General features: G+C 41.0%; 1 protein-coding gene across 1 annotated transcript; it reads left to right on the top strand.

Annotated features, from left to right (window-relative positions):
* Positions 1-27,945, top strand: znf800b (zinc finger protein 800b). Its single transcript, XM_080050950.1, has 12 exons — positions 1-127; positions 11,486-11,591; positions 13,826-14,150; positions 17,010-17,105; positions 18,423-18,566; positions 21,075-21,255; positions 21,420-21,591; positions 21,700-21,862; positions 22,182-22,549; positions 22,785-23,924; positions 24,645-24,737; positions 25,215-27,945. The coding sequence occupies exons 2-12, from the start codon at positions 11,541-11,543 to the stop codon at positions 25,248-25,250; spliced, it is 2,769 nt and encodes a 922-aa protein (XP_079907076.1). The 5' UTR covers positions 1-127; positions 11,486-11,540; the 3' UTR covers positions 25,251-27,945.

Genomic DNA, 27,945 nt, shown 5'->3' with positions numbered 1-27,945 from the left:
CTCACACACGAACTTGTTCAGAGTGAACCGGGGACGCTGGGAGGCGAAATAAACAATCTCCGGACTCGAAGACGCCACGTTTACCTATCCAAACACACGATTCAAACACCCTTTCAACAAATACAAGGTAAGGCATTGTTTTTGATCCGTTTCAGTGGGAGTGGAGCGCTGCGGAGCGGGTTAAAACCTCCTTCGCTTTGGCTTCCCGAGCATGGTTGTTTTTGCAGAAAATGGCGTCATCGCCCTCTTGTTTCTGCCTGGCCGCGGCGGGGAAAGGAATAGTTTCAGAGAGTTGTAGCAGCCCGTACGTGTCGCGTTTACACAATCGAATACGAAATCACCTACATCAATGTGTTTTATTCAACAATAAACCGTCAAAATGTCGGATAGCTTACGGTTTCGCTCGGTAGAAGGACGCGCAAAGATGGAAGGGTCACCGGTTCTGTGCGCCAAGCTGCCTCTTGGAAAAGGTGGCACGGAGCCGCAAAACGCAGCGTTTTACATTCATGATAAAGCCGTACTAACCGGCTCTAGTCTAATCCAAATGACCTAGGGTGGTTTTATGGTTTCACCAGAGTGCTGATGGACGTATTTATGGGAGTACTGTACCTCATCTTTGTGTGTATTTTATTCGGGTTAGCTCGTCTTTACGCTGCACTCCCCTGCCATGCTGCAATCGTTACAAGGGGCCTCTCTTACGGTTTGAAAAGTGCATTTGTACTTGGCTTTTCCTTTGATCAAGTCAAGCTGCCCCTTTGTTACTCAAAATAGTGGCGTTTTAGTCTGACAATATAACCGTGTAAAAAGAGATTTTCGGGGATAATGGGGGCGATGCAAATCGTGCCATGAGAGCGGAGACAGTCCTGCGCTCTGGTTCGCTGCTTGCGAGACGAGGACAGTCTAAATGAGATGAAAAAATAAAAGTATTTTGGACGAATCATATAGTTTGCACAAAACTGGGGAAGTCCGGCGCTGCGCAATGATTGTGCTGCTGCTTTGCGCATAGCACAGTGGCAGCTGGTGTAACCGCCGCCACCATTTCGCCGCGATATTTTTTTGTGTGTGTTGGCCAACCTTTTGTAAATAGTTGGGGGACTCTTGGATAAAAGAGCACAATAGTATGCATGCGGGCCCTTTATGGCCTGTGAATGCGGTCCTAAGTCCCACTCCGGCTGTCCTGTCGTTCCCCGTCAGCTACGTGCATGCGTCCTAGCACTGGCCACCACACATCCACCATAGCGAGGCCACTCGGTTCCCTGTGTGTACGCTGTGCTTGGTTCCTCCTGTGACCAAAAGTCGAAGACTCATCGTGTGCTGAGTGTTATCGTGCAGGCCATCACGACCAAATCGAAACAATGACAAAACATCAGCCATGGAGACTGCACATCGCTCCCTTCGTGCACATTTTTATTAAGTTTCCTGAGTTATGCAACCGCATCCCCGTAGAGCGAACTGCTCATCCGCCTTTATTTACCCGGCCGTCACCCATCATCGGATGGATATTTCTGTGTGTAATATATGTTGAATTGGACCAGTTCCCGCAGCGACGACACTGATTGAGGAAGACATGTCATTTGCAAATCACCCAGTGCCATTTGCGTCACAGCCCGCGGCCTCGCACGCCCATGGGGGGCGATGGAGTTGCAAATGGAGACTGTGTGTGTGTGTATGAGTGTGTGCTGACGCTGCCCCAGCTGAAAGGGAACCAATAGACACGGACCCGGGCGGCAACAATCGCTGTGCGCTTCCACTCTCCTGGAGTAGACCGACTTCGGATTCTATACCAACATGAAAGATCGCGCAGTTTATTCGGGATGGTTTAGGTTTCTTTCGCCCTGCCTGGGATGCGTAAGTGGATGCGTGCACTCACGCTGGCTAAACCTGCTCTGGGAATCGACAGGCCAGGCGGAGAGGACTGTATATCCGTCCGGTCCTTCCCTCATGGTGCTCGGTGCATGTGGCTATTGTGGAGTCGCTCATGTGTGGATAAATGTCTCTCCACTGGATCGTGATTATATGACCGTAAAACCTTGAGTAACAGCGCAGAGAATAAGGTTGGATTATGCTTCGGACACCGGATACACATCAGCTTCCTATGTGTTACATCCATAGCGCGCCACGCGTTTCTGGTATGAAGATGAGCAGGGCGTTTTTTTCATATCCAGGAACGTTATATTTGTTGCTGTTGCGCCTTTGGGCACTGCGCATGGTTTCATCCACCAGAGCTCAGAGAACTTGTTCACGAGGCAGAAAGTTGGGAATTCCCAACCAAGAGAGTGCAGATTCAGTTCCCATGGAAATAATTCCGAGGGTAATGTTGTATAGGAAAGATCTTATTTATATGTTATCAATTATACTAATCATTGGTAACATGTCTGTACGATAACATAACCCTTCTATGTGATCTAACGAAGACCAAAGTAAACATTTTAAGTTGTATGTGGCTAAGCTTAAACTATATGTTTGCATTTTTTTTAAGACAGAATCAAATTCATGCACTTTGTGAAAAGCTGTCGATGCTGTAGTGTATCAAACGCTCAGGTGGAGTTACTTTAAGGTATTCTAACGTTTCACCTGAGGCCTGAGTCAGACTATTTTTTTGGTCTTTGATAATTTAAGATTCAAATTATGTTCATTTGTGCAACCTCAAATTTGTATAGCTTTTATTTAAGTATGATTGTTTTTAGTATTTTGCATTGCATGTAACTGAGAACTTAAGTCTTAGTTCAGATGTAGAGATCATTCTACTGTACAGGTGTTGTAAAGTGCATGAATCATTTCTGATTCACCCCCTCTAAAAACTATAACAGAGAACATGACTCACAAAAGAATAAAGAGAGATGGCCGGTCTAACCTTGAGGAGGAATACGAATGGGTAAATAGGACATGTGTGCAGATAGCAAAGTGGGTTATGAGGAACTAAATTAAAATGGAAAGAAAGATTGGCCTACAGATGACCGAATTACCCTGAATATTTCAAATGCTTTACATTTGTTGTTCCATTCATAAACATTGTATTATTTCCATTACTTGCAAGTAATTTGACTGCCTCAATTGGCCTCCCATTATCTCATGAGACTTAGGGTTATACCAACCTTTCATCATTATAGCAGCAGCCAATATTGCCTGGCACTGAAACTCCCTGATGAAGTTTCCCTGGTATCATAGGTTTCTAACAGAGTGGACTGCAACAGTTTAATGATGTCACTGTATGATTCAGTTGAATGATGTAGTGCTGCTGTATTCTGTCACTGCGCCTGCTCATCAAAAGAATGCACAAGTTAAGTTGGTCTATATGGCAAGCAGAGAGACATAAGTTTAGGTATCCAATCAATTAGGCAATTAGAAAGTCAGTGTCAGTCAGTCAATTAGTAAGTTGACTAAAGTAGTAAGGCTGTTAGTCAGTCTTATTGCCTGGAGGCAGCAGTCGGATATTTTGAGATCCCACAATAACAGTTTGTTTGTGGTGAAGGTGAGCAGTGTGAATTTCCCGCACAGCCAGACCTGTCACAAAGGCCTAGCTACTTTCTGCTTATTGTGACGGAACATGCTCCGACCACCTGGAAAATATCACTTAAGTTGCTGTATCATTACAGTGTTAATAGTGGGATTCTTCTTTGATTGTCTTCTTTTTGATTTTTGGATATTGCAGGTTATGCTGTTTTTTTGTTGTTGCTTTATTTCATGTGCTTAATTGTATATTTACCTGTGATCTCAGAGGCTTGAGTTCAGAGATCATATGCTGCACATTCACACCTGGCTTGAAAATGCCCATAATGCACCTCCCATTGCTATATTTATTTAAATCTGTGTCAGAGTTTATCTTCCACACTCTTCTGCTGCATCGCTTTATGTTGCTTTGACTCAAGACCACAAAATGTACAGTGCAGAATCACCTTTCCTATCTGTTTTTTTACGATTCAATAAGTCCCAATTTAACTAAATCCAACTGTCCTGCCACTGAGTGTGTTCTGACTCGATTGGGTGATTACATTTATCACAGAAGAACAAGTGGAGCTAATTGCAGAGCGTCACACAGCAAATGTCTATAGTAAACCTTGTTGAGCAATGAAACCTGGTGAGGAAATGAAAGCTGGTGGAGGCAGGGTGGTATTTCTTCTAGAATTTTGGATACCGTGGAGGTGTATGTGTGTACAACTTTGGAGGTGTGTGTGTACACCTGTCATGTATTTCCCCATTTGTGGAGTCATTTGTGCAGAGAATGATTTGTTGCCACATTGATTCATGACTGGCGTTTTCCTTATATAGTTGTGATATTTCCAAACTTACGACCAACTGGTGTGTGTTTGGATGTGAGAGCGCTTGTGTGTTCATTAGCAAATGTCCCATAGGACAAAGTTAATATAGTGTTCTCCCATTGAAGACTTTCCTCAAGTGGTCGACTCCACCCATATCATGCTTATTATTTATTTTTGCAGTTTAAAAAAATTATATTAGTCAGCATGCTGTCAGAGAGAGAACTGGGATAGTGAGACCTTCTGCGAAAACATGAGGTGGCCAGTTGTTTTGATACAAGTTTTAAAATGCCCACGTTTGGAAACGGCTTCTATTCTTTATTGTTTTGTTCATGTTTTGAATTTCCTTTATGTATGTACTATATATATTATATTTATGTATGTACTATATATATTATATTTATGTGTGACAGGTTTTTGTATGTGAAGTTTGAAGTTATGTGTGTTTTAAAGGATTTGTTTTAATGTACCATCTACTATCTGCATCTTGTCATTTTGTCATAATATGTCAGCAGTGAGAAGATGACAAAGTACAACAGAATGTCCTAGAGTGCTAATACTAGGAGAGGCCATATGAGGCCAGAGCCACAGAACATCAACTCTACACTTCAGTAATACTGAGTGTAGAAATGGTATATTTTAAGCAGAGGGGAACCCTGTTGGTAAGCTGCATCATGTTTCCCATTCTATCCTGTGCTCGGGTGATATCACTGCTAGTATCTGCCAGCAGTCAGCATCATGTCAGTGAGTGTGGAGTTCCTTCATAACGCGCCCCACACACATCCTGCGTCTACCTCTGGAGCGCGTCGCCTTACCTTACTGCTGCCTCTCTCGGACTTTTCTCGGACACACATGCAACGTCTCAGCAGCTGCTGCTGCTTGTTGGAAGTTTTATTTTGAAGGGGACACACCAGGAAATGGTGAAACTACAGCGAAAGCTGCCAGTATGAAGTCAATATGACTCTCAGCAGAGTATTTCAAAAATCACTTTACTGATTTATACGGGAGAGAGAGAGGGGGGTGTGGTCGGGGAAGAAGAAGGCCGTAGACACAGATAGAGCAACGGAAAACTGTTGCGCTCATCATGATCTTTTTTATTTCTTCACTATATTGGATCTCTATATGTGTCATTTATCCAAAAATGAAATGCCAGAACTAATTGAAAATTAGGTTTTGAATCCCTCGGATTTTGATTGCACAATTACATCGTGAAATAAAGGGATTATTTGCGTATACGACTGAGGGATGTTTTATTTTGAAATAAACACACCGGGTAAACGTGTAACTAGAGTGAATGCTGCTGGTATGACTGTCAGCAGAGTATTTCTCTATCAGTTAAAGCACAGAGACGCGAGAGAGACGCGCTGCTCTCAGAAAAAAATAGGCGAGCCTCCTGAGGTGAAGGGGAGCGGCGCTGCAGACGTGCCTCCGACGCGCCTCAGCAGTGCGTCTGAGGTTGGATGTGTGCTCGCTCTACGTTGATTTCACAGTCTGTGACCAAAAGTCAGACGCAGACGCGAGGTAGACGCGCAGTAGAGGTAGGATGTGTGTGGGGCGCGTTAGAAGGAAGTCCTGTCAGTCCCCCTCCACACAGCCATCGGAAATGACTATGAGAAGCCTGTGATTATTGGAGGCACACACCTATTGGCCCTGGAAACACACAGACATTTAACCCTAAACATATATAACGTACAGTATGTGCATGCACTCACCACTAACATGACTAATAGGCTGAAGTACTTTAAATGGGTAGACAGACAGCAGAGAAGCTGCGGCTTCACAGAAAAGAAAGTTCTGCTCTTCTGATATGGATTTACCTCATTTGTTTCCTTTGTTGTCTCCCAACATAAGAAAATAAGAAATGTTCCCAAAAATTGATTACTTTGGCAAATTTTTTTCAGGCTGGCATAAACAAAATTAACCATGTAATATCATTGGAGTTTGAACATATTTGCTTATATAATAAATATAGGTAAATATCACTAGCTGTATTAATGAAATACTAATCCATGGATGTAGCATTGTATTGAGAAGGGGTTGATACTTGGAAAAAAATGATCTTTGAAACGTTTCCATTACCACGTATACAGGATTTGTTCAGGGAATTGTTTCATACCAGAAGAGAAGATACTATTGATTTGGCTATTTGATTTGTTGTTAGAAATGTTAGTCAGAGTGTCTCCAGTATTTTGGTCACATATCAACTCACCCATTCATTTATAATAGAGGCTTACATTCTTCACCTTTTTCTGTAGTATTAGCCACTGATTATCAACAGTTGTTGTTATCAAGTTTTATGATGAGGAGGAAGGGTAGAAATGACCTTTTCAGACTGTTTTTATTCATTGATCTTTTGCAATGAGTCTTTCAGCATGTGTAGAGCAGGAGATAATGTTGTTGCCCATCATGGGACATCCTGAACAATATCATTTTGTGTTTTTTTTTGTTTAAACCAGAAAAGGACACCAATGTGCATTCTTTTCAAGCATTTAACAGTCCTCAGAAAGCTTTGGCATAGTTTGACCTTTTTAATTTACATAGAATAACTTAAATAACATTGCAAAGAAATAGAATGTAACTTTAAATTTCTTAGCAGTCAACATAAGAAGCTAGCCTGGTGAGACCCGGCTAATAAGAAGCATCCAGTTGTAAGCAGAGAGTGCAGTGTGGATTAGGAGGTTAGACCATGGATGCAACCAATCAGTGAGCCCAGGACACCTTCGCTCTCATTACCTGAGTCAGAACAGGAGTCACTACCTCACAACCACGTCTGTCTGTTGCCACAGTAACAGGAATGTCCCTTGTGTTAGTGTGTGAGAGTACTATTGGCATGTGTGTGGCTGGATGTGTTTGTTTTCAACCACTTTTACTGCATGTATCTTTTTCAAAAGTGAGCAAAGAAAGTGTTGTGTATGTGTTCTAAGGCGTGTTTCCACCCTGGGGTTTGTAAGCAACGGACGGCACCCGAAGACCACTGCCTTTCAGCTTTTAATGAAATGCTTCTCAACAAAGTAATAAGGCTGCTGTTGGTCTTGGTTTGGGATTTGCAACCTTATTGGCATTGTGGCACACTCAAATAAGAGTTGAAATCCCAAGAAAAAAAAATGGTTGCTGGTGCTGATTACCAGAAAAAAAAGGTACTGTAGAATCATGTACTGTTAATGAAGCAAGTACAGTTAAAATGTTGCTTGATTGTGAGAATTTCCTCGTGCTGCCAATACAGAGTTATTTGGCTTTATGCAACAACCACTTGTACACACAGATTTGTTCTTAATTTGTATGCACAAGGGATTTAAGAGAATGTTTGGTATACTATGTTATTGAAAAATGAAGTTGTCCATCACTTTTAATTCAAGTAAAGTATAAAAAGGGGAAAACAGGTGTTTGAAACAGAAGAAATATAATGAAAAGATATCGATGAATTTAGAGTTTAAATATGAAACTGAAATGAATTTACAATCTACCAAGACCTTAATACTGTACATAAATATGTGTAATATATTACATTTTCAAGGTGACATAAAATTCCCTTCAACAGCTGCCCTGGGTATTTCATGCAGGTCGTTGTCCTTTATACTCTATGTTGCACTTGACAGTGTAAATCCCCTTGTAGGCCATAATACAGTATATCTCAGGTCACATGACGAAACCTAATTTGGACGGACAGTGTTGCTTTTTGAATGTTGTTTTCTTGAGTATTATGTCATGCAGCCTTTGTCTGTTGATTTCTGTCAGTGTAATACAGTAGCTCAGCTTTAGTGAGAAGTCTGCATTATCAGTTTTTCATCAAGTCTCAGTATGTCTTCAATTTCTGATTCATACATTCCCTATACAGTACATTCTTATTGCTATTCAGGATGACATGGTGCTAGAATGCATCCCAGCATGCATTAGGTGAAGTGCTGAGAAACACCCTCAACATGTCATCAGGGGCCACAGAGCTTAAAGAAAACAACTCAACTCAAGCTCACACTCACAAGTAAGACCAACATATTCTTCACTAGAGCGGGATGAACAGACCATGCAAACTACACACATATACAGATTCACACTTTGAGAAGAGAGGAATTGAAGAGAGATATATCTCCACTTAGTGTGAAGTTTATCATCACCTTTAAATGAGGTGGCTTCCTGTAGTTCCGTAGTCAGTAGGGTAGACTGTCCTAATTTACCATTAGCGTTAATGGCCAGTGTTAATCTCCCTCTCTCCCTGATATAAATAGAGCCCGCAAAGGTGCGTATGCATTAATATGTCTGCTCCTAATTTTGCTAGAGTATATCTTATTTTTATCTTTATTATTCTGTTTTGAAATTAATCATGTCTTTTTAAATACAGAAGAATCCCATAAAGCAACACCTGTGCTTAACAATAATAGTGCAGTAAGAAAGTCCCTTAATAATACTCCACCTGTAGACTCTCTTGTTTCTTCACCTTTGTCACCCAATGCAGCAGGTTTCGGCTCCATCACTGCACATAGTCCCTGCTCTCACGTTATTGCATCCTCGCTACTCAAAGAATCATGTTTAATATGTCAAACCTGAGTGTGAAAGAAAAATGGGAGTTGTTATGTTTGAAAGCATCGGGAAATTTCAAAAATTATAAATTCAGGATCAAACTATACAGTTAAAAGTCTGATTTTAACTCCGATTTGTGTACACAGTGTACTAGGGGTGCACAATTATTCGTAAAAAGAATTGTGATCTTTAGTCGTATATCTATGCGAATCTAATCTATCCTCATTTCAAAATGATTAATATTCTCTCGCTCATGTTCCCTTATGCATTAAAGTCATGCTGAATGTTCACTTGGGAACAATTCCAGCTGCTATAGAAATGACAATTAGCTACACAATGTAAAACAAAACAAGCTATTTATAAATCATTCACGCAAACAACTCAATAGATGTCCTAACTTGGCAGTATTCTTCCTTGAAGCCTCATTATCTTGATAATATAGACTCGTGTCTTTTTAAGTGGGTGCAAGGTTAGATTTATTTTTACAACTTTACATGCTATGTTTTTAGTGTGTATGTGGCAGTCAATGTTTTTGTTGAAAAAAACAAGAATTGTATAAGTGAATCGTAATGTAAATTCTTAAGGAGACAAATTGTGGTTCACATTTAAGGGAGAATGGTGCAGTCCTACAGTGTACTCCGATATGCGCAAGACATGAACACACTCTATTTTTTCAACAATCATAATAATATCAGACATGATGGTTTTGTGTGTAATCTTAGAAAATGTAGTTGATCTACCAGAGGAACATGTCTTTATTTGACTTTGACTGTGGCTTGCAAAGACCTGTGTGTTTTCATATCCACCTGTGATTGTATTTTTTAATTCTTTAGTATGGAAACATATGGTTGTTCCAACATGATAGACATACACATACTGTATAACTTGGACTTAAACATCAGATCCAGCCATTAGAGAATGTACGGAAAACTCTGGATCCAATCATAGGAGCCATGTCTTCTTCACATTCAATTGTTGATGTCATGTCCTCATGACTAACTGAACTGTTGATAGAAAATTAAGTTACTTAAGTTACATAGTACTGCTAATCACATCCTTTGTGTGAAGACCTAATGCTGTGTTGGTGCAACCCCTCCGTGAGCCCTTGTGTGTGTGCATGAGTGTGTTGGTTGCCCTGTACTCTGTGACATGTCTTTTGGAGACATCAAAAGAATACAAAACTTTTCAACTAAAAAAAAAACATTTTTACTCTGAGCTTTGTCGCCCTCTGCTGGAGTTCCAGTGGAACTAATCCACCCAAGTGGGAATATGCCTACTATGCCCTGTGCGTATGACATTGGCTGGATCATGGACACGTTTAAGTTCCCTGTTACACTTTCTTTTCACTGTCAGGGTCACTGTCATGTAACTTCACTGTAGGTCTAGGCTAAAGCTCAGCAAGCATGACTTTTAAAGAGACAATGATTCCATTTCAGTCTGATTTTCATTTTCATATTATTTTCTATATATTGATATAGGGTATGTGATTATTTCTAGCTATTAGTCAATGCAGAAACTACTTCATGATAGTTCAGTTTATCACAAAATCAAATAATTAACTTATGTAGGCTATGTCGATAGGAGGCCTAAAAGGGATGTCACTTAATTTGAATGAAAAAAAAACAATACTAATCCTTTTGTCATATAAAGATTTCTGTTTTACAAGCCAAAGCTGAGTCAATGTATAAACCAGTGGAACTGAGCATCAACGTGATGGCAGGTGCATGTGGCCGAGTCAGACCAAACTGTTATAACTTAGACCGCCACTAGAGGGCAGCAATGAAATGTTATCTCAGCATTGATCCTGTAACATAATATAACATATCAAGTAAAGCATACCTGTTTTGATTGATTAGTAGTGATTTGCTTATGCTTAATGATTTGGGGCTCATAGACTACTTTTCATATCAAGATGTTGAACCTTGATTTATTTCCTATATTGAACACCGTTTTGTTTATATTACTAGAGTAATCTACCAGAAATAAGATGGATAATATACATGGATGGGAAAATAGGCCCAATAACACCTACTAGATATTCTTTGAGTACTTCATATATGCATATGTGTGTGTATATATAATTCATGGGTGGGTTTGTATGTATGTATTTATGTATGTCTACAACTGTAATTATTTATACCTGTCATAGTATCCACATATACATACAGTGATATTATTCAAAGCACTATAAGGTCCTTTGGGAATGGCCTATACATCCATTAGTATGAACTATGTTAGAAACTCCAGCGCACTATTTGAAATTCATGCAAGGAAAGGGTGGCGAATAGAGTAATGGTGCCGGTAATATGGTCTTAATTGTCCTTCCAGCAATATGCGGAGCAGCAGAATTAGCATTGTGGGAAACTATTACTGTGACCTTAAAATATTAAATTCTGTGTTATATTTAGATCCGGCTTTGTTGCCTAGTGGTTTGTTAGAACAGCCAGTAAACACTACAAAAATATGGTAGTTAGATTTGGCGGATGTCAGAAATATTAGTTTAAAAGCAAACTGTGTGTAGTTGTATTGCAGCTACATGTAATGTACAGTTCTAGACAGTTCTTGGCAACAGGTTAGTTGTTGCAGATAACAGCAGGCTATAACGTGTACATCCATTATCAAACATTAAGAAAAGGTGCAGGGAAGACACATGAGAAGCCTCTGTATTTCTTCTCCTTAGCGGTTCCTTGGCTCACGTGTTGTGTTGTTTGCAGGTTACAGGTGTGTGCCACTAGTGAACGTGTGGTGCAGCAGGCCAGGCTTGGCAGCATGGGGAAGGCCCAGAAGTCAAGGAAGAGCTCCCAATGTCACCGCAGACAGGTACTGGAAAAACAAAGATCCCTATGGCAATATTGCTGAACCTCCACCAGTGAAACCTGTTATTTCAAAAGCTGCCATCATGTAATGGTCAAAGTTGTGACACAAAAACTAATTTGATCCTCAGCTGCCAAGTATACAGTATATTCCACTTAAAGCCTTTGAAATAATTTACAACGCCCCATTTGACTGGCCATATACCAGTTTACTATACACTATGCTCTTTCTTGAAATATGAAACCACCAATGTATAACCACCAAACATTTCCCACCTAAATTACAATAGGTGCTCAAGGATTATACTTAGTCCTGGCCAAATATCATTTCCCACTGAATACCTCCACTCATCTTTATTTCAGTCCAGGATTAGACTGAACCCCTGTCTTTTAAACCAGCCTTTTAATATTTTATTTATTCATGCTACAGGCAATAAGATGAAAGCCATAGTAATTTTTCATTTCATTTTCATTTAACTTTTATTTATCCTCGAGAGACCAATTGAGGGGTGACCCTCATTTTCAATGACGTCGAGTCAAAACAAATTCAAAACAACAATACAAACAAAATATTCAATGCAAAAACATCAAATACACAACAAGTGAAGAGAAGAAAAAAACAAAACGATTGAAACATTTACAGAGTGGGGAAGAGTGGCAGCAATTAAAAGGCATAAAGTACAATATAGTCTAATTAAAACAGTTACAAGTAGAGTTTGGCAGATCCAAGATAGTCTGTTTAAATTGGCCAAAGGATATGAATGTATTTAGTTTAATTTTTAGCTGTAAGTTGTTCCAGGAGTCTTAATAAGATGAGTTCTCTCATCATGTTCAAGGAAGCACCTCAGAGATAGTAGTTGCTCTTTTAATGTTCTTTGTTTAGGAAGGATAATAATTAGAGTCTGTCATAATAATAGTTATTATGTTTTTGGACAAAGGATCTTAATGAAACTAACAGATTAGATCATATTTCGAAGTACGCTATGTTCCGATATGATCATGTTATAATGAATCATGTTAAATGTCAAGATTAATAATGGTAATATGAAAATGGTGAAGCGGATACAACTCTGATTTACTACCCTCCAGGAAACACAGGTTGTTCTGAAAAATCAGACCTGCGCAAATTCATTACTAAAAAAAACTTTATATAACAATTGTTGTTTTAGCTGAGGGTCATTTATGATCATCAAAGGGAAAATTAGACACTTTCATAAACATTTAAAAGTGGCTCGTAGGAGGTTTGAAATAGGACTGAGAGTCAAGATGTAGAAGTTTTGTAGAAGTGGGTGTGGGCATGCGCATGTGATCCAGTGTCAAAGTGGCCCAATGGTCCTGTGGTAATGTGCCTGAACGGTGGAGTAATTTATCCCTCTTCAAGGGCAGTGGGGACACGAGGAATGAGAGAGACACACAGACAGAGAGGGGAAATTAAGATGAATTGGTGGGTGGGAGAAGAGGAAAGATTGGGGATTTAAAAAGAAAGGAGGTCTGGTCAAGACAGACAGCTACACATGCTCAAGGGTTACTATGGAGTCACTTATCTGCTGAAGGGTGGCCGCACGGGACAAGGTTAATGTCCCCCCATAGAATCCCTGGATGTTTAGGAGACATGGCAGACACACACACAGCCACATGCACATACACTTTCTCTCTCGCCTGCTCCGACCCGTCATTCTGCCCCATTATATGCATTTTCTTAAAAGGGTGAAGACTGATTTTATTAGTGATGGGCACTATTTCCTCTGTTGGATTAATGCAAGTATTTATGTTTAATCAAGTTTTATCTTTAGAAGTGTGATATGGTTAAATACTTTTAACTACAGTATATTTTCCGGGTCTTTATATCTTTCCTTAAGACACAATTTATTAAATATTAATATTTCTTACCTTGACCCAGTCCATTCGTAATATGAAGAAACTGTAGCAGATAGCAAGGGCTGCCGCTCCCCCCCCCCCACACCTCCACCCACAGGTTTGACCCAGGGACACTAAAAATATTGTACTGAAAGCAAAACATAGTCTGCTCCGTCGTCACCTTTTTTGTTTCATTATTGATGAAGATGCAGTAATCACATACAAATCAGAATTTCTGTTTTGTCCTTGCACAAGGTGCAACGGAAGTGGGGATCATTTCACATAGTGCATTATATTAATAATTGTTATCCTTGTATTGTTATGTATCCTCCCTTTTCAGTAGTTAATGTTAACCCAGGTTAATGTGTTGTTTTGGTCCCACAGACTGGTGGTCAGGCAGAGATGGAGGAAGGCCCTCTGCAGTCAGACAGTCAGCCTCTGCCTCAGGAGCAGCCAGGAGAAGGAGAGCAGCCCTCAGATCAAGTCCAGCCCCAGCCCCAGCCCTCTGCTCCAGTGGAGGAGCCGTCGGAACTGATCTCAGACCAGAAGGAAAGTCCAATGGACGGCCAGGAAGAGGAAGACTTGTCTTCACAGTCTCAGACCAAGCCTCTGTGGAAGCCCATTCCCCCTCTGGTGCCCGAGCCCCACGACGGAGACAAATACAGGGACCAGAGCTGCCAGACTGAGGAGAGCGCTGCAGGCAGTCACGGTGGGTAAAGTTTTCTTTCCTCTGCACTTCCTGCTGCTTTGATTCATCCACCCACAGGCCAAAACTGGCTTCACTGCCAGAGCATCGGAGCATGGCTGGCCACGTAGTCCAAATACCATCAAATGGAAAACAAACAAAGGTGCTCTGATTTCAGCACTGCTCGTTAGCCAAAGGTGTCAAACATTCATGAACTTTATTTATTACATCAGCTTTAGTATAACTATTTTAATGTTTCAATGGCAGAATAAGAACTGAGTCGGAGGCCTGTAAATATAGAAATGTAATGGCTGACCTTAAGCTACAATTATCTGTTTCGCTCAGGTACACAGTCCTAAAACCACGGGCAACATTTTTAGTTTTTTACTCAGACGACTGCTAGTGTGTTTCATTACTCTGAAGCCGAGCTAAACCATTCACATTGCATCATAAATTGTTTCCTTCCTTCTTTTCTTTTGGTTTGGCAACCCACAATGCTCTCTGCTTTTCTTTCACCTTAGCTTTCTTCCTTCCCACAACGCGTTCCTTCAAAAACCCATGTAGATGTCTTGATTCAAATGTAAATCCTGCGACTGAGAGTTAATTTTCCAAATGTGCTGCTGAGGAGTCTCACCGCGGTAAAAGGAAGCTGTTTACTGGACTGAGCTTTCTGATTGGTTGGTCTTTGACCCTCTAGCAGAGGGGAGGGGTGTGGAGGTCGGCGGGTCGCTGACCTGCCTCGCTGGGATTATAGCAGCTCGCCCGGGAGAGGTGTGGGGGGATGGGGAGGAGGAAAACACATTCTGACACACATCAATATATTATCTCCTTCTCTGTCTGTCTGTCTGTCCAACATGCTCACACAGTTGTCATTCACACACAAGCTCTCTGTCTGTCTGTGTGTGATGTGTCAGTTTGTTTGCAGGTCTTTTTGCCTTCTCTCTCTTTCCCTCTGTCAGTTTCTCACCCTACAGACTTACACACACACACACACACACACATACATCTGCCACCTTGCACTACTTTTCCTATAGTATGGTTTTGTGTGTAGGGCCAACAAATGCTTTAATGAGCAAGGTCTGCACTTCTAGTCTTGTTTTTTGGTCTTGAAGTAATCTTGGTAAAAACTGTAAAAAAAGTGAAATATTGTCTGGATAAAAACACAACCGACACAAAATATCATTATATTTACGTATGTGCTGCTATAAATTAAGAATAGACAACATCGTCTTCTTTTCAACGGCATTGCTTGGCTTAACATAAATTATAGTTTGGGGGCTGTAATTGAAGTGCGTGCGTCAGACTGAACAACTACTTGATATTTGTCACAGCTTGAAAGATTGACAAGGTTTTGTTTGGAGCTTTGTCCCCGTCATCACTGTTACACAATGTTCCTTTTGATACTTCAAAAATGATATTCTCCCTGTCACCTTCTTTCACATCAATATAATGTGAGATATTAAACTTTAGTTTTTGAGGTAATGAGAGGGTGTGTGGTGGTATTTGTGAATGTAATTGGTCTGCTATTTGTGACTGTTTACCCAGCTCTGTTTGTATCACATCCAAGACAAATTAAAATTAAAATTAAGATAGTATTGAAGGAAATGATTTACTTGTTGAAATTAAAAAAATGCATGAAAACAGGTAGAATGAGGGCACTTTACCTGCCTGCAATCCATCCCAGTAGCCCGTTGTAGGTCATCGAGCCACAGTCAGCTTGCATCAATAATGCAGGAACCAGAGCCCCACTTCTGCTATGCTATATTTGATGCCAAATACAGCGGAGGAATAAAGTCGTTCGGCAGTAATATCAATGACTAAAATAACACCAAGAAGGCATATTTGCTCATTTTGTCCTGCTTCTTCTGTTGCAGGCACACCTGTGTTTTGTATGTGCTGTGTTACGACATTCTCTGCAGTGTTAGTTTTGTTCAACCGGTTTTATTTAGAAAATTGACCCCACACAGATTTTGAAGTTAACATAAATCTCACACAATATATTGTGCTAAATTGAACAGGTTTTGTTTTAGATATTACCAATGCTGTCAAGTGACTGACAGTTGAGCTTGGGTTGTACGAGTAGGGGTTGTATACAATTCCTAGATTAACAAAAGCCCAAAGCAACCAGAAGTGGGAAGGGTAAAAGGTGATGTCCTAAGTGCCGTTTCAGTGCTATTGTGGCAATTGAATGATTCAAAGTGAAATGAAGTGAGAATGGTATGAAAGCAGATCAGTAAATCAAGCAAGTCATCACCTCCCTCTGTACCAGCATCAATATTGCTGCTCTCCAGCTGACCCTGCACTACCTTGTGATTGAGCTTGAGCAGAAGAGAAACCTTTACCAATACACATCAATACATTTGCTGCTGGACACTCTCCTGCTTTGGCTGATGAAGCTGCACTGTGTTACACCCAGGCTAAAGAATCAGTTGCTGTACTGGCTCTGAACACTGTTGGACTAAGCAGCACAACTCAAGCATGCCTCTCTGCATGTTTGCCAACCGTCCTACTTGAGCTGTAGACCTCTGACCGAACATCACCGTCTGATTGAATTTGTTAGAAATGTTTTCCTTCCTTAATGATATAATGAAATTGGATAGATGACTCGCTCTTTCGTCTTCATTCGTGTGTATGTGTGCGTGTACATCAAAAGGTAATGAGGTCAGGTCAGTGAATTAATGGCCCATATACAGACCTCATTGTCTGACTGTTATTGTGTGATTGTGTTTGTGTAAGCACCCTGCCATACACTTTGTGTCTTTATCAGGTCCCCAGAATTCCCAGGTGGTGGTGTATTTCTCACAGATTGTCATACTCAGGTGTAATTATATGCTGGATTTGATGAAATACCATGTCTCTCTCTCTGTCTCTCTCTCTCTCTAGATGACTGTGTGGAGCCTGGCGATCCTCCACTGCTCCAGCAGCCGCTGCAGACCTCCAAGTCTGGAATTCAGCAGATAATTGAATGCTTCCGTTCAGGTTTGTGTCTGCATTTTCTTATTATAAATTCATATTTTAAATATATTATTATTACTTATGCACAGCACAAATGTTTTTCCTGATGACAGAAATGAGACAGCTGCTTGACTATAGCTCAGATTGCTTGTGATTCATCCGATAAGTGCACTTGCCTATGTGGCTTTATCCCTTGCAATATTTAAAACAGAAGCGCAACGAAATATACTAAGTAATGTATTTTATGGAAAGCATTTTTTTTATTAGAGAATAATGATAGCAGTGTGTCAGCAACAGTCTATCACTATAGTACTCCCTCTAGCTGATACACAATGAAATCTTTCCAGTGGTTTATTGGGTCCAAAGCCTTTCCTGTAAAACTGTCGTAGAAAATGCTTACTTTGCAGTCAGAGAAGCTTAACCAGCAGTAAACTTTATAAGCTCCAATGTCTACAATTCCTGTGATATACAAGAGTTGTCGAAGTATGGAAAGCAGAACATAGCAATTTGGAACGGTTTCCTTTTCTTGTTGCCTACACAACCACATTTGTGTTGAGCCAGCCATGTTGGGTTTAGCTTGAAAAAAAAACATGGCGTTTGTAAATATAGCAATAGATGCTATGGGCACACACTTCTTAAAGAGGATAAATACATGCGAGGAAACACAACAATGTTTAACCAACGTGGGTGTTGCATTCACACAAATTAGAGTAAAAGGACAGAAAAAAGGAAACAATACATTCTGCCACTTAGACAGAGGAGTTTGTTTTTTTGCTACACATGAGTCAGATACCCAACAAAGCCCTGAACACTTCCGCATGAACAAATTGAAATGTAATTGAACATATGAGTCAGAGTGTTGACGATGATGACAGAGAATAAGGTAGCAGTGACGCAAGAGTGGCACTTGATGTGAATAGAATCATCAGCCTTTTAAAAGGTCAATTATATTCAAATTGGAATGATGCAAATTCTCCCTACAGGAACATACAAGAATTTATCAGCTTTTTGAAAAATTTTATTTAACTATTGTTTTTCCCTATTTTATGAACAACATTTCTGCATATTGAATCTCATCTTGTTTTTACAATGTGTAGTGTTTTATATCATCCTGAAACTGGGCTCTTCACTAATACACAACATTACAGACTCGACTAGACAATAATTGTGTCTACTCTATGGGCAGAGCATGCCTTTCGTGACAAGCCCTCTTTGCAACACTACCTTGATTAAGGGTTTAATGACATTTTTCAATATCCTGCACAGGCGTGCGGTATATGTCTTTTTAAGTATCCATGACATTACTGGGAGTAATCATCACCGCTTTGCTTTGGCTTGCAGGCACCAGCCAGCTGAAACACATGCTGCTGAGGGAGGTGGACACCATCTTCGAGTGTAAACTGTGTCGCAGTCTGTTCAGAGGCCTGCCCAACCTCATCACACACAAAGAGTACTACTGCCTGTCACGGCTGCCCGAACCCGACGGTGAGTGACACAACACACATCAGCATGCAGCCCAGGCATACACATAAAAGCACCTAGAATACCTACACATACTACATTAAGAATCTTAGCCATGCTCTCAAAATCCTACAAATCAAAGCACAGAACATAAAAGATAAGAAACTTGCTCAAAAAAAGAAATACTAAAATCAGTAGGCAGAACAGGTCAAACTCAGACTTCAAGAACCAGGGCCAGTTCTTGTGTGCATGCTGAGGACATGCAAATGTTAACGTGTACAGATCACACAGACTTCACGAACAAGGCAGGTATCAAACTGAGTTGAGCTAGTAGGTACTCATACACAGCTAGTTGAGACACAGAACTATGCACAGAAGCATTGATTACTTCAAGTGTCTCCTAAAGCTTCTCCACAGTCTGCTGTCACATTCTCTCACTCCAAGGTTTCTCCTCTGTCTTTGACACCATCTGTCTCCTTCTCATTATCCACTTCTTATCTCCTATGTCTATACACAGCACTCCCTCATTCCTTTACACACACATTCACACAGACTCAACTCACATGCACAGTGTAACTTGTTATCTATCAATCGTGTCTTATTCAAAGTGCACTTTCTCCTCTGCTCTCCTCTCACTAAGGAAATTGACTTTGATCTAGCAGCATTTGCGTTTCATCTACTTCTCATTAGTTACAGTATGTGTCCATGTCTCCCTTCTTTTGCTGCTTAGAAGTAGTAGGAGACTCAGGGAAAGGATGGAGCCTAGGAAACATTCAAGTCATTTCTTTGTTACCCAACTATCGTCTCCTCTCATCCTAAAAGATAATTCAATCTCAACACACCCGGTCGATTATGTTTTTTTTATCAGTTTAATCCACCGTGATCAGGCTGTCCTTATAAAGAACTTTGTTTAATTACAATCTTCTTTTCCTCTGCTTATTGTCTTAATGAAGTTGTTCCTTGCACTTCATTTTTCCCAATCAAGATTTCATTACCAGGAGCTTAAAGTGTATTGTATTCTTATTTTGATAAATGACTTAAATTGGTGTCTGTTTTTTACTGGCCATTAATTGTGTTGTGTTACTGGATAAACAAAGTGGTTTTCTTTTAGTCGCTCAATTCTTAACAGTCTCCAGTGTTGACTTGTGTTCTGTTTAAATTCATTTGATTCCCCTCTTTGTCCCTTCATCTCCTGTCGCAACGAAACTTGTTCATTTACTTAGAGAGACATATCTAAATCTTTTTTGGCTTTAGAGAAGCAAAGTGATTTTAATGCACTAAAAGAAAATGTCTTGCAGCACTAGACCGTCATCTTTTCTGTAGGGCTTACGCAAATCCACCAACGCTATATTTTTCTGTATTAAGTGTTTTTCCCATCTTGCCTTCTTTGAGGGCATTCATAATAAACCTTTTCAGTAATGCTAAATACATTTGAAGAGAAGGGGGGATTGGTGAGATGATTTCTGGTATTTATCTGATGCCCATGCACACTTTGCCACAAGAAGTAGGCGGGCTGGCATTCAGTGTCTCGCTCAATAGCATTTTGAGCCACAACATAAGCTTCTGATGCACATCCTTTGGCTGTTCAGTCATTTTCTCATTTTTCACAGCTTAATAGGTGTCTGTACATACATACAGTATATACGTATAATAAGGGTGGCCGTTCATCAGTTAAAGTCTTTACATTTCAGCTCCTATCTGATCTCAAGATTATATGAACTTTTTCAAGTTGCTCTCTAGAGTTGAAGTAGTGGGGTTCTAAAAACACTTTGTGCCCTCTTCCACAACCTTTAAAGTTTTGTTTTTTTAATGAAAAAAACGTTTTTATCGAACCCTCTGTTAGCTAACTTACACAGTGCTGAGTTTAGAGTGTCTACCCTATCCACTGAGTATAAACTAACTCATTGTGTACGTAATGTGTGTTGGCTGTTGTACCTAGTGTCATCCTGCTCTTGCTAAAGTGAAAAATACAAACATGTAAGTCTATATGTGTCATTCCTATATTAAATATCAAACATCTTGTAAGACTAGGTCCAATTTGGGGCGCTCCGGTGTCGTAGTGGATAGAGCGCGTACCATTATTGTCTCCGGCCTTTGTTGTAGTGGTTGCGGGTTCAAATCCGACCCTTACTGCATGTCATTCCCCCTCTCTCTCTGTCTCCCCATTTCAACTCTGTACTATCTAATAAAGCTTGAAAATGCCAATTAATAATCTTTAAAAAAAAAGAAGACTAGGTCCAATTTGCTGGTTGTTGGTAAAACACCGACCAACTACAATGCTGTGGCAAGCTAACGTAAGCTATGCTGTATCAGCAGAAAATAAACATGATTTAACATTAGCTTCATCATGTTGCCTACAACAACTGACAGAGAACTGACAAACATTCACTGTCTAAGCTCCCTCCATTTTTCAAACACTGTTCCATTGTTCACATGTGAAAACACTCGTTGGGTGTCACTGGTCAGGAGCTCAATGATGGTTTCATTCAAAGATCATTTTGCTGATTGGTTGATGGGATTGTTCTCTTCCAGGTCCGCCGGGTGACGACAGACAGAGTGTAGCCATGAAGGATTTATTGGACGCCATATATCCCAGAGCTGAGCGGCCCGACTATGTTGTTCGACTGGAGCCCATTCAGACCACTAGCAAGGCCGTGTTCCAGTACCTCACCACAGAGGAGGAGCTGGCTAGGTATCCCTCACACACTCCCAGGTAGGTTGTCGCTGCTGATGGATTCTACAGCTCTCTTACTTTTCAAAGGCATTTGGTTAGTTCTTCACAGTTTTGTACGGTGTTGATTCTGTGGGAATGGGATTTTAGGCTACTCCCAGCTTTCCCGTTGCTTTCTGAACCATTTCGCTCAATGTGGTTCACAGCGCCAGAGAAAGTCCAGTTGCATGGGAAGGAGAACAAGTTGAGGGTGGGGACAACAACTTGGCCAGCCAGCCAGGAGACGGCCACAGTAGCCCAGGAGCGAGGAGATGGGAGGCTGACGAGGAGGCTAAAGAGGAGCAGCCCCCGCCGGAAGACGAGGGCTCCACTAGCGGGGTAGGTGACTGGACTCAAATGCTAAATGGTGATCTAATTTCCCCACGCTGCCTTGTTTATCATAGTCAGCTTAATGCTCTCTTCTCCATCCTCTCCGTCCCTGCCCAGGTTGACGACGTGACGATCTCCTGTTGTCTTTGCGGTCAGGACTTCAACTCACGCCGGAGCATCAGGCGCCACTGCCGCAAGATGCACCAGAGCAAACTTGAAGAGCTCCGAAAGTTTACAGAGACACGTACAGTTCCCACAAGCCTGCTCTCTATGGTAAAAGGTAAACTTACTTACTTATATTATTGGCACTGGTTTCCAACCTTGTGGATAGGACCATAACAAAAAAGGTCGACCTATTCTGACATTTGAGCCCAAAACATAATGGTCACGCTGATGATATTTCTCTGCTTAGCTGAATAGTCGGTACTTGGTTCTATGCATGGACATTGGACGTGGAGGCTTTGCATTGCAAATGTTGGTTAAATAAAAGTAAAGAAGAGAAGATGACAAGCTTAATGTTTGTTCAGCATAATCCATAAATAAATGTTTTTTTAGAAACATATTGAATAATATTCATGTTGTTGTTTTTTTTGTTGGAGGACGGCCAAGGACTCTCAACACACCGACTGGTAAATCCTGCCCGGTGTGCTTCAAAAGCTTTGCTACTAAAGCCAATGTACGCCGTCACTTTGACGAGGTGCACCGCGGTCTACGGAGGGACACCATCACGCCTAGCATCGCCTCGCGGCCCGGCCAGCCCTTCAATCTGGAGGTCACACCCCCCAGGAAGAGCAACAGTTCCTCTCCAACACGTGCCCCTCCCAACCCCAAGCCCACCCCCACAACCCCTAAAACCACGCCTTCAAACCAAAGCCAGTCCAAACCTCAGAGTCAGCCTCCAGCCTCTACACAGGTCAACCCGGCCTCAAGTCGCTGCACGCTCTGCAAGAGGAACTACAGCTCTCAGGTTGGTTTGTTGACCTACAAGCAGCTTCAGGATTTTCTAGCCTCTGGTTTATTAAAAGTCTCACTTTCTGGCAGCAGGAGGTCTAAAGCTGGTCTTGTTGATAGCATTTTTTTTTCTTAAGTGAGTTGTGGGTATACATATATAATCAGAAAATATGTGAATAATCATGTTTTTTTCTATTGGTATCAATAAAAAGTATGAATTGATCTTTAATCTTGTTTTCTGTTCGTTTCAGCTCATGTTGAAGAGACACATGCGTATTGTCCACAAAATATACAGCATGAAAGGTAACAAGTCTGCTACCACATCAACCCCCTCTACTGCAGCTAGCGCTCCTAACAGCAGCAGCACTAACTTAACCCCAAGCAACAATATCCGAGTGAAAGAGGAAGCAGTGGAACCCTCGGACGAAGACAACGACGAGGACATTGACAGTAGCCCGGCCCCGTCTCCTAGCGACAGCACTGTCACAGCTAAAGGTTTCTCTGTGGCACACAACAGCATGAAGGTGAAGGAGGAGGCCCCGTCCAGCCCAAAGATGACCTCGTCCTTATCTACATCCTCCTCACGTGGGGGCAACGCTATCATGCCCACCAAAACGCCCAAACTGTCTGTGGGCTTTGACTTCAAGCAGCTCTTCTGCAAACTGTGCAAGCGTCAGTTCAGCTCGCGCCAGAACTTGACGAAGCACATCGAGCTGCACACGGACGGCAACGACATCTTCATCAAGTTCTACCGCTGCCCGCTCTGTCGCTACGAGTCACGCCGCAAACGGGACGTCCTGCGTCACGTGACCGTGGTCCACAAGAAGAACTCCTCATACCTGGCCAAGATCATGCCCAAACTGGAGAGCAGGGCTGTGAAGAGGCTGGCCGAGGCCGTCCTCAGCAGTAACAACACTCCTACTACCAAGAGGACAGGCAGCATCCCCAAAGAGGAAGTCAACGGACGGCACGCTTCTTCGTCGTCCCCCTCTCCTTCACCTCCTGTCACTCGCAAACAAGATGTCTCCACAGCTGCTGCTACAACCACACCAGCCTCCTCTTCCTCCTCTTCCTCCGCTCCACCTCCCCCTGTCACGCGGAAGCAGCAGGACCTCTCATCCTCTCCAGCGCTTAGCCCGTCCCCTCCGCTCACCCGTAAGCAGGAGAGACAGCAGAGCCACCAGCATCGGCCCGTCAGCCCCCCGCTGACTCGCCGCAGTGAGAAACACACACACCTACGCAACTCCTCGTCCTCCAGCAGCCAGACACCACACACCCGCCGCCATGACACCCCGTCAGAGAGCAGCCCTACAGGCTCCACAGAGGTCAGAGTCACCAAGAACTTCTCCCTCCATGCCTGTGACCAATGCGGACGGGCCTTTGCCAAGAAGGTAGTGGATTTTTTAATTGCAGCTATAAATCATTCTCCTTTTTAAAGACACACTTTGTAGAATTGAGGAATCATTCAACTTGAAAAGAACAAAAAAGGTCTTCACCGGTAAAAAGTCCAGTATCATTATACACTTTTAGATTTTCAGTTAATTTTTTTAAACACACTGGTTAAGCTGAGCAATCATTCCGTAGATATACCACCATCAATTGAATATTCTAGATGTTGTTCCTCTCCTCCATTTCACTTTGTTGTTCAACTTTCCTCTTTGTAGCAATTAAGCGTCTGAAAAGACTTCTAAGAGAAAGAAATCTATGTTAAACAACTATCAGGACTGAACATGTTCAAAGTGAAACTGATTATATGCTATAAATGATAAATTAGCGTGATTATCTTGCGTTTGTTGCTGCAGTACTTTGCCATACCTCTGGCCTGAGAGAGCAGAAAACATTAGTCGATTTTGATTGGTGGATCTACACAATATCATTATGCAACTATAGCAAAATACTTACATTTGCCTGGGTTCATTGTTCATTGTTTTTCTGAAGTTATATGGGCTAAAAAAATTCTAATTAAAATCAAATAAGAAAACAACCTGTAGATGTATGCTTATATTCAAGTTGAATTCCATGTAATAAAACCTTTAGCATGTATTCACAGACCGTGTGTACGTAGTTGTTGCTTAACGATGAATGGTCTTCTCTTTATTTTGTGTCGTCAGCTGTACCTGGAGTCTCACAAGCGAAGTCATCGTAACGCAGCGACAGCAGCAGCCAACAGGAGGAAAGGAGTCAGCACCCGCTCCAAATCTCTGGTCTGGTGAAACACACACACACACACACACACACATTGTAAGAATCCACAGGGTTTACTTACTGTACGTGAACCCACATATTCACAAACTAAACAAAAAACCCTGCAGTCTTGTGTTAACTCGACCAAATCTGGTGAAAATCTGTGTATGAGTTTCCTTTAGCGACGAGAGGTGTGTTTGTGTAGAGACAGCATTCCCCAAGGCAACGACAACAAAGCACAACCATTCTCTAGGCTTTATATTGATCGCTCAGCACATTGGCCAGCTGTTTCCTACATTCTTCCTCTCATTTATTTCTCTGTGCACAACCCTGTTCATTAGAAAATCTTTCCCTTGTCTGTTTGTTTTCCTCCACCTTGCTTATTCATTGCCTCTTTCTTTTCCCCCTTTTTCTACCTTCACTCTGTTCCCGTCTTTCTTTTGTTCTCCTCTTTCCTCATCACTCTTCTCCTTCTTCTTCTCTCTATCTGCCCACAGTCCTCTGGGGATAACGGACGAGCGAGCCACTATTAACGAGGAACCAATCAAATCGTTCAATTGGAAGAATAATGGACAAAGTGGAGCGAGATGAAGGAAACAAACAAAAAGGAACAATGGACCAAGATGGAGACGTAAAGTACGAAAGGATTTCCACCTTTGGCTTTTGAACCAAATATATTGTTGGAATCTGACATTGTTTGTACAGTTACATTATGAAGCCAGCCAGCGTGCTGGACAGTGGCGCTGCTATCCACATAGAGACTATAGTGACTAGAAGATTTACTACTACTGTATATATCTGTATTTACCTACAACGGTATGTAAATAGAGATCCATATGCACATGACTGATTTGTACCTCTTTGCTCTCGGTGAATGGCCTTTAGCAAAAGGATGAAGGTAGACTATAGAAGTGTGAGTGCATGTACAAGTGTGTGTGTGTGTGTGAAAGAGAGGGAACCAGAACTGGACCGTGACCCCCACTGGAAACAATTATTATTATTATTATTGTTATTTTTTATTTTTTTTTATACCCTTGCCGTCTTACACAAATGTAGGAAGATGGAGATCTATTTGGTTCCTAGGATGTAAGCATTTCAAATCAGTTAATATTTAACTATTCAGTATGTTAACGCCCTAAATAGTGTATAAAACAATTTCATTTTCATTCCATTGTCCCACTGGCAGTAAGAGCACCGTTGTGTTCTGTCTCTCTCGAACAGAGAGAAGTTTGGATTTTCTTTAGAATGCTAGCTGCTTGCCTTACAGTTGCCCTTTATCTTGTCATGTAAATAATGCTACTGAGAAGCAAAGCCATCAGAACACCAGTAGTATTACCAGAAATGATCATTGACTACTGGGTTTGGTCAAAGTACAGGAAAAAGTCTATTTTGAAGTTTACCTTACAGATTGTGTGTATTTATTTTTTAAAACCTCTTCTATCAATTCCCAGTGATCATTTGTGTTTTCATAGAGCACATTGTTGTTATCTGCCTTTTTCTTGTTGTATTGCATGTGAAACACATTTGTGAAGGGTGTTTCCTATACTTTGACCGTCTCCTGTTTTACCTCCATATATTAGCCAGCTTCTTATTCCCAGCAATAGCCAGGTTATTAGAAAAACGTTGCGCTATGTGAACAAGGCTTCAGTAACACTACAGTCTGTGAACTGACAGTTTTGTTCTGAAACGAGGCATTTAGGGAAAAATTTGAACCCTTTAGCCACAAAATACCTTAACTGTGATTTTATAAAACAGTGCAAGGTAATAAAATACATAACTTCATTAACTACATTTTCTTCCTAATATGAATTATTATTTAACACATCAGCTGAAACTGTTAATTCATAGGTGTGCTCCCACAGGCAAAACTATCAAATTAACACTATAATTATCCCCTTCATTGTTTATGACTTGTGAAAACCTCCAATTTGCAGATAACAGGAAAGATGTGACTGCGTATATTTCTAAGAAATGTTGATGTTACCAATAACAACCATGCTGATTTAGCTATTGGAAACCATTAACTGGAAGACTTTATTTTTCTATGTTTTGTGAAATATGGTTGCATGTCACTGGGTGATAAACCTCTTTCTTTCACTAACCAGTCCTGACAAAGTGTTACTCTTAAGCACATCACACTCATCGCTTCAATTATATTATCCGCTCTAGAAATCTGTCCTCAAACCCAGAGTGGCAGTAGTGTAGCATCACAGCAATGTGGATGCCAGAGATGTATTGCAATGCCAGTCATGACTCAACTGTAGTGCCTAAGCAGCAGGTGTAACACATTCCAATTGACACCGGCTGTTTGGAAATGTACAGTTTCTGGTGCTAATCCTGGTCATAACGGGATGTGGGAGCTGGACACATGAGGAAACAAGTAGCTACATGCCCCGGGAAACTAAACAGATACATTCTAAAAACCTAAAGTTTACATTAAACTTTTTGTTTCATTAAAAATCAAAATGCAGGGTCTCGTTAAGAATAAACTTTGAACTTTTCTTTAACCATAGTGTGTAAGTTATACAGTATGTCATCTCTTATTTTGGGACTAAGTGCTGCATCAGTTCCATTCAAAATGTGCTTTTATTTCATCAAACTGCATTTGCTTTAGGACAACAACAGTACCCAAAGGGTAGTCTTTGAAACACTGGCACATGAGGAAAAAGGATTGAGGAAGACCAAACGTAGATATGTCTTAATGTTAAAACAGAAAAGCCATGAAATGGAACAAAACCAGAGGACAAGAAAGACCAAACTTTTATTTTTTTAAGTGAAAACGCTAATGCAGCAAGTTCTTGAAAATCTGTATATATGGAGTCCACCTACACGGATGGTATAAATAGTTCTAATAGTCACAATAGATATCGATATGTATTAACTGTTGGTAGACCATATGCTTTAAACATGTCTGAATTGTTACTACTCTGTCACCTTTTAATACTGAGGCAAGTTTGTGTTGTTCCACCTAGTAGTTGTCTTTTTGTTTCCCATTCCTTTTTGAAGGAGGTTTTTGTTGGAATGTGTTGAGAAGAGAACAAGAGTCAAACCTCAACAGACACTTAGAACTTTACCTTTTTCTTCTTTTAATCTTGTCATCATCAGTTGTAATGTGTTATTAAGCTCACCTTCTAGAGAACCCGAGAAGAGTTAGAGAAGCCTTTCAAATGTGACAAGAATGTTAAAACCAACCACTTAATGAATAAAAATGTACTTCTTCAAACCTCA

Source organism: Ammodytes marinus (assembly GCF_949987685.1).
Source record: "Ammodytes marinus genome assembly, chromosome: 22".
In the NCBI taxonomy this organism is placed as follows: domain Eukaryota; kingdom Metazoa; phylum Chordata; class Actinopteri; order Uranoscopiformes; family Ammodytidae; genus Ammodytes; species Ammodytes marinus.
Note: the sequence above shows the minus strand (reverse complement) of the source record. Positions and strands in the feature narration are given on the sequence as shown.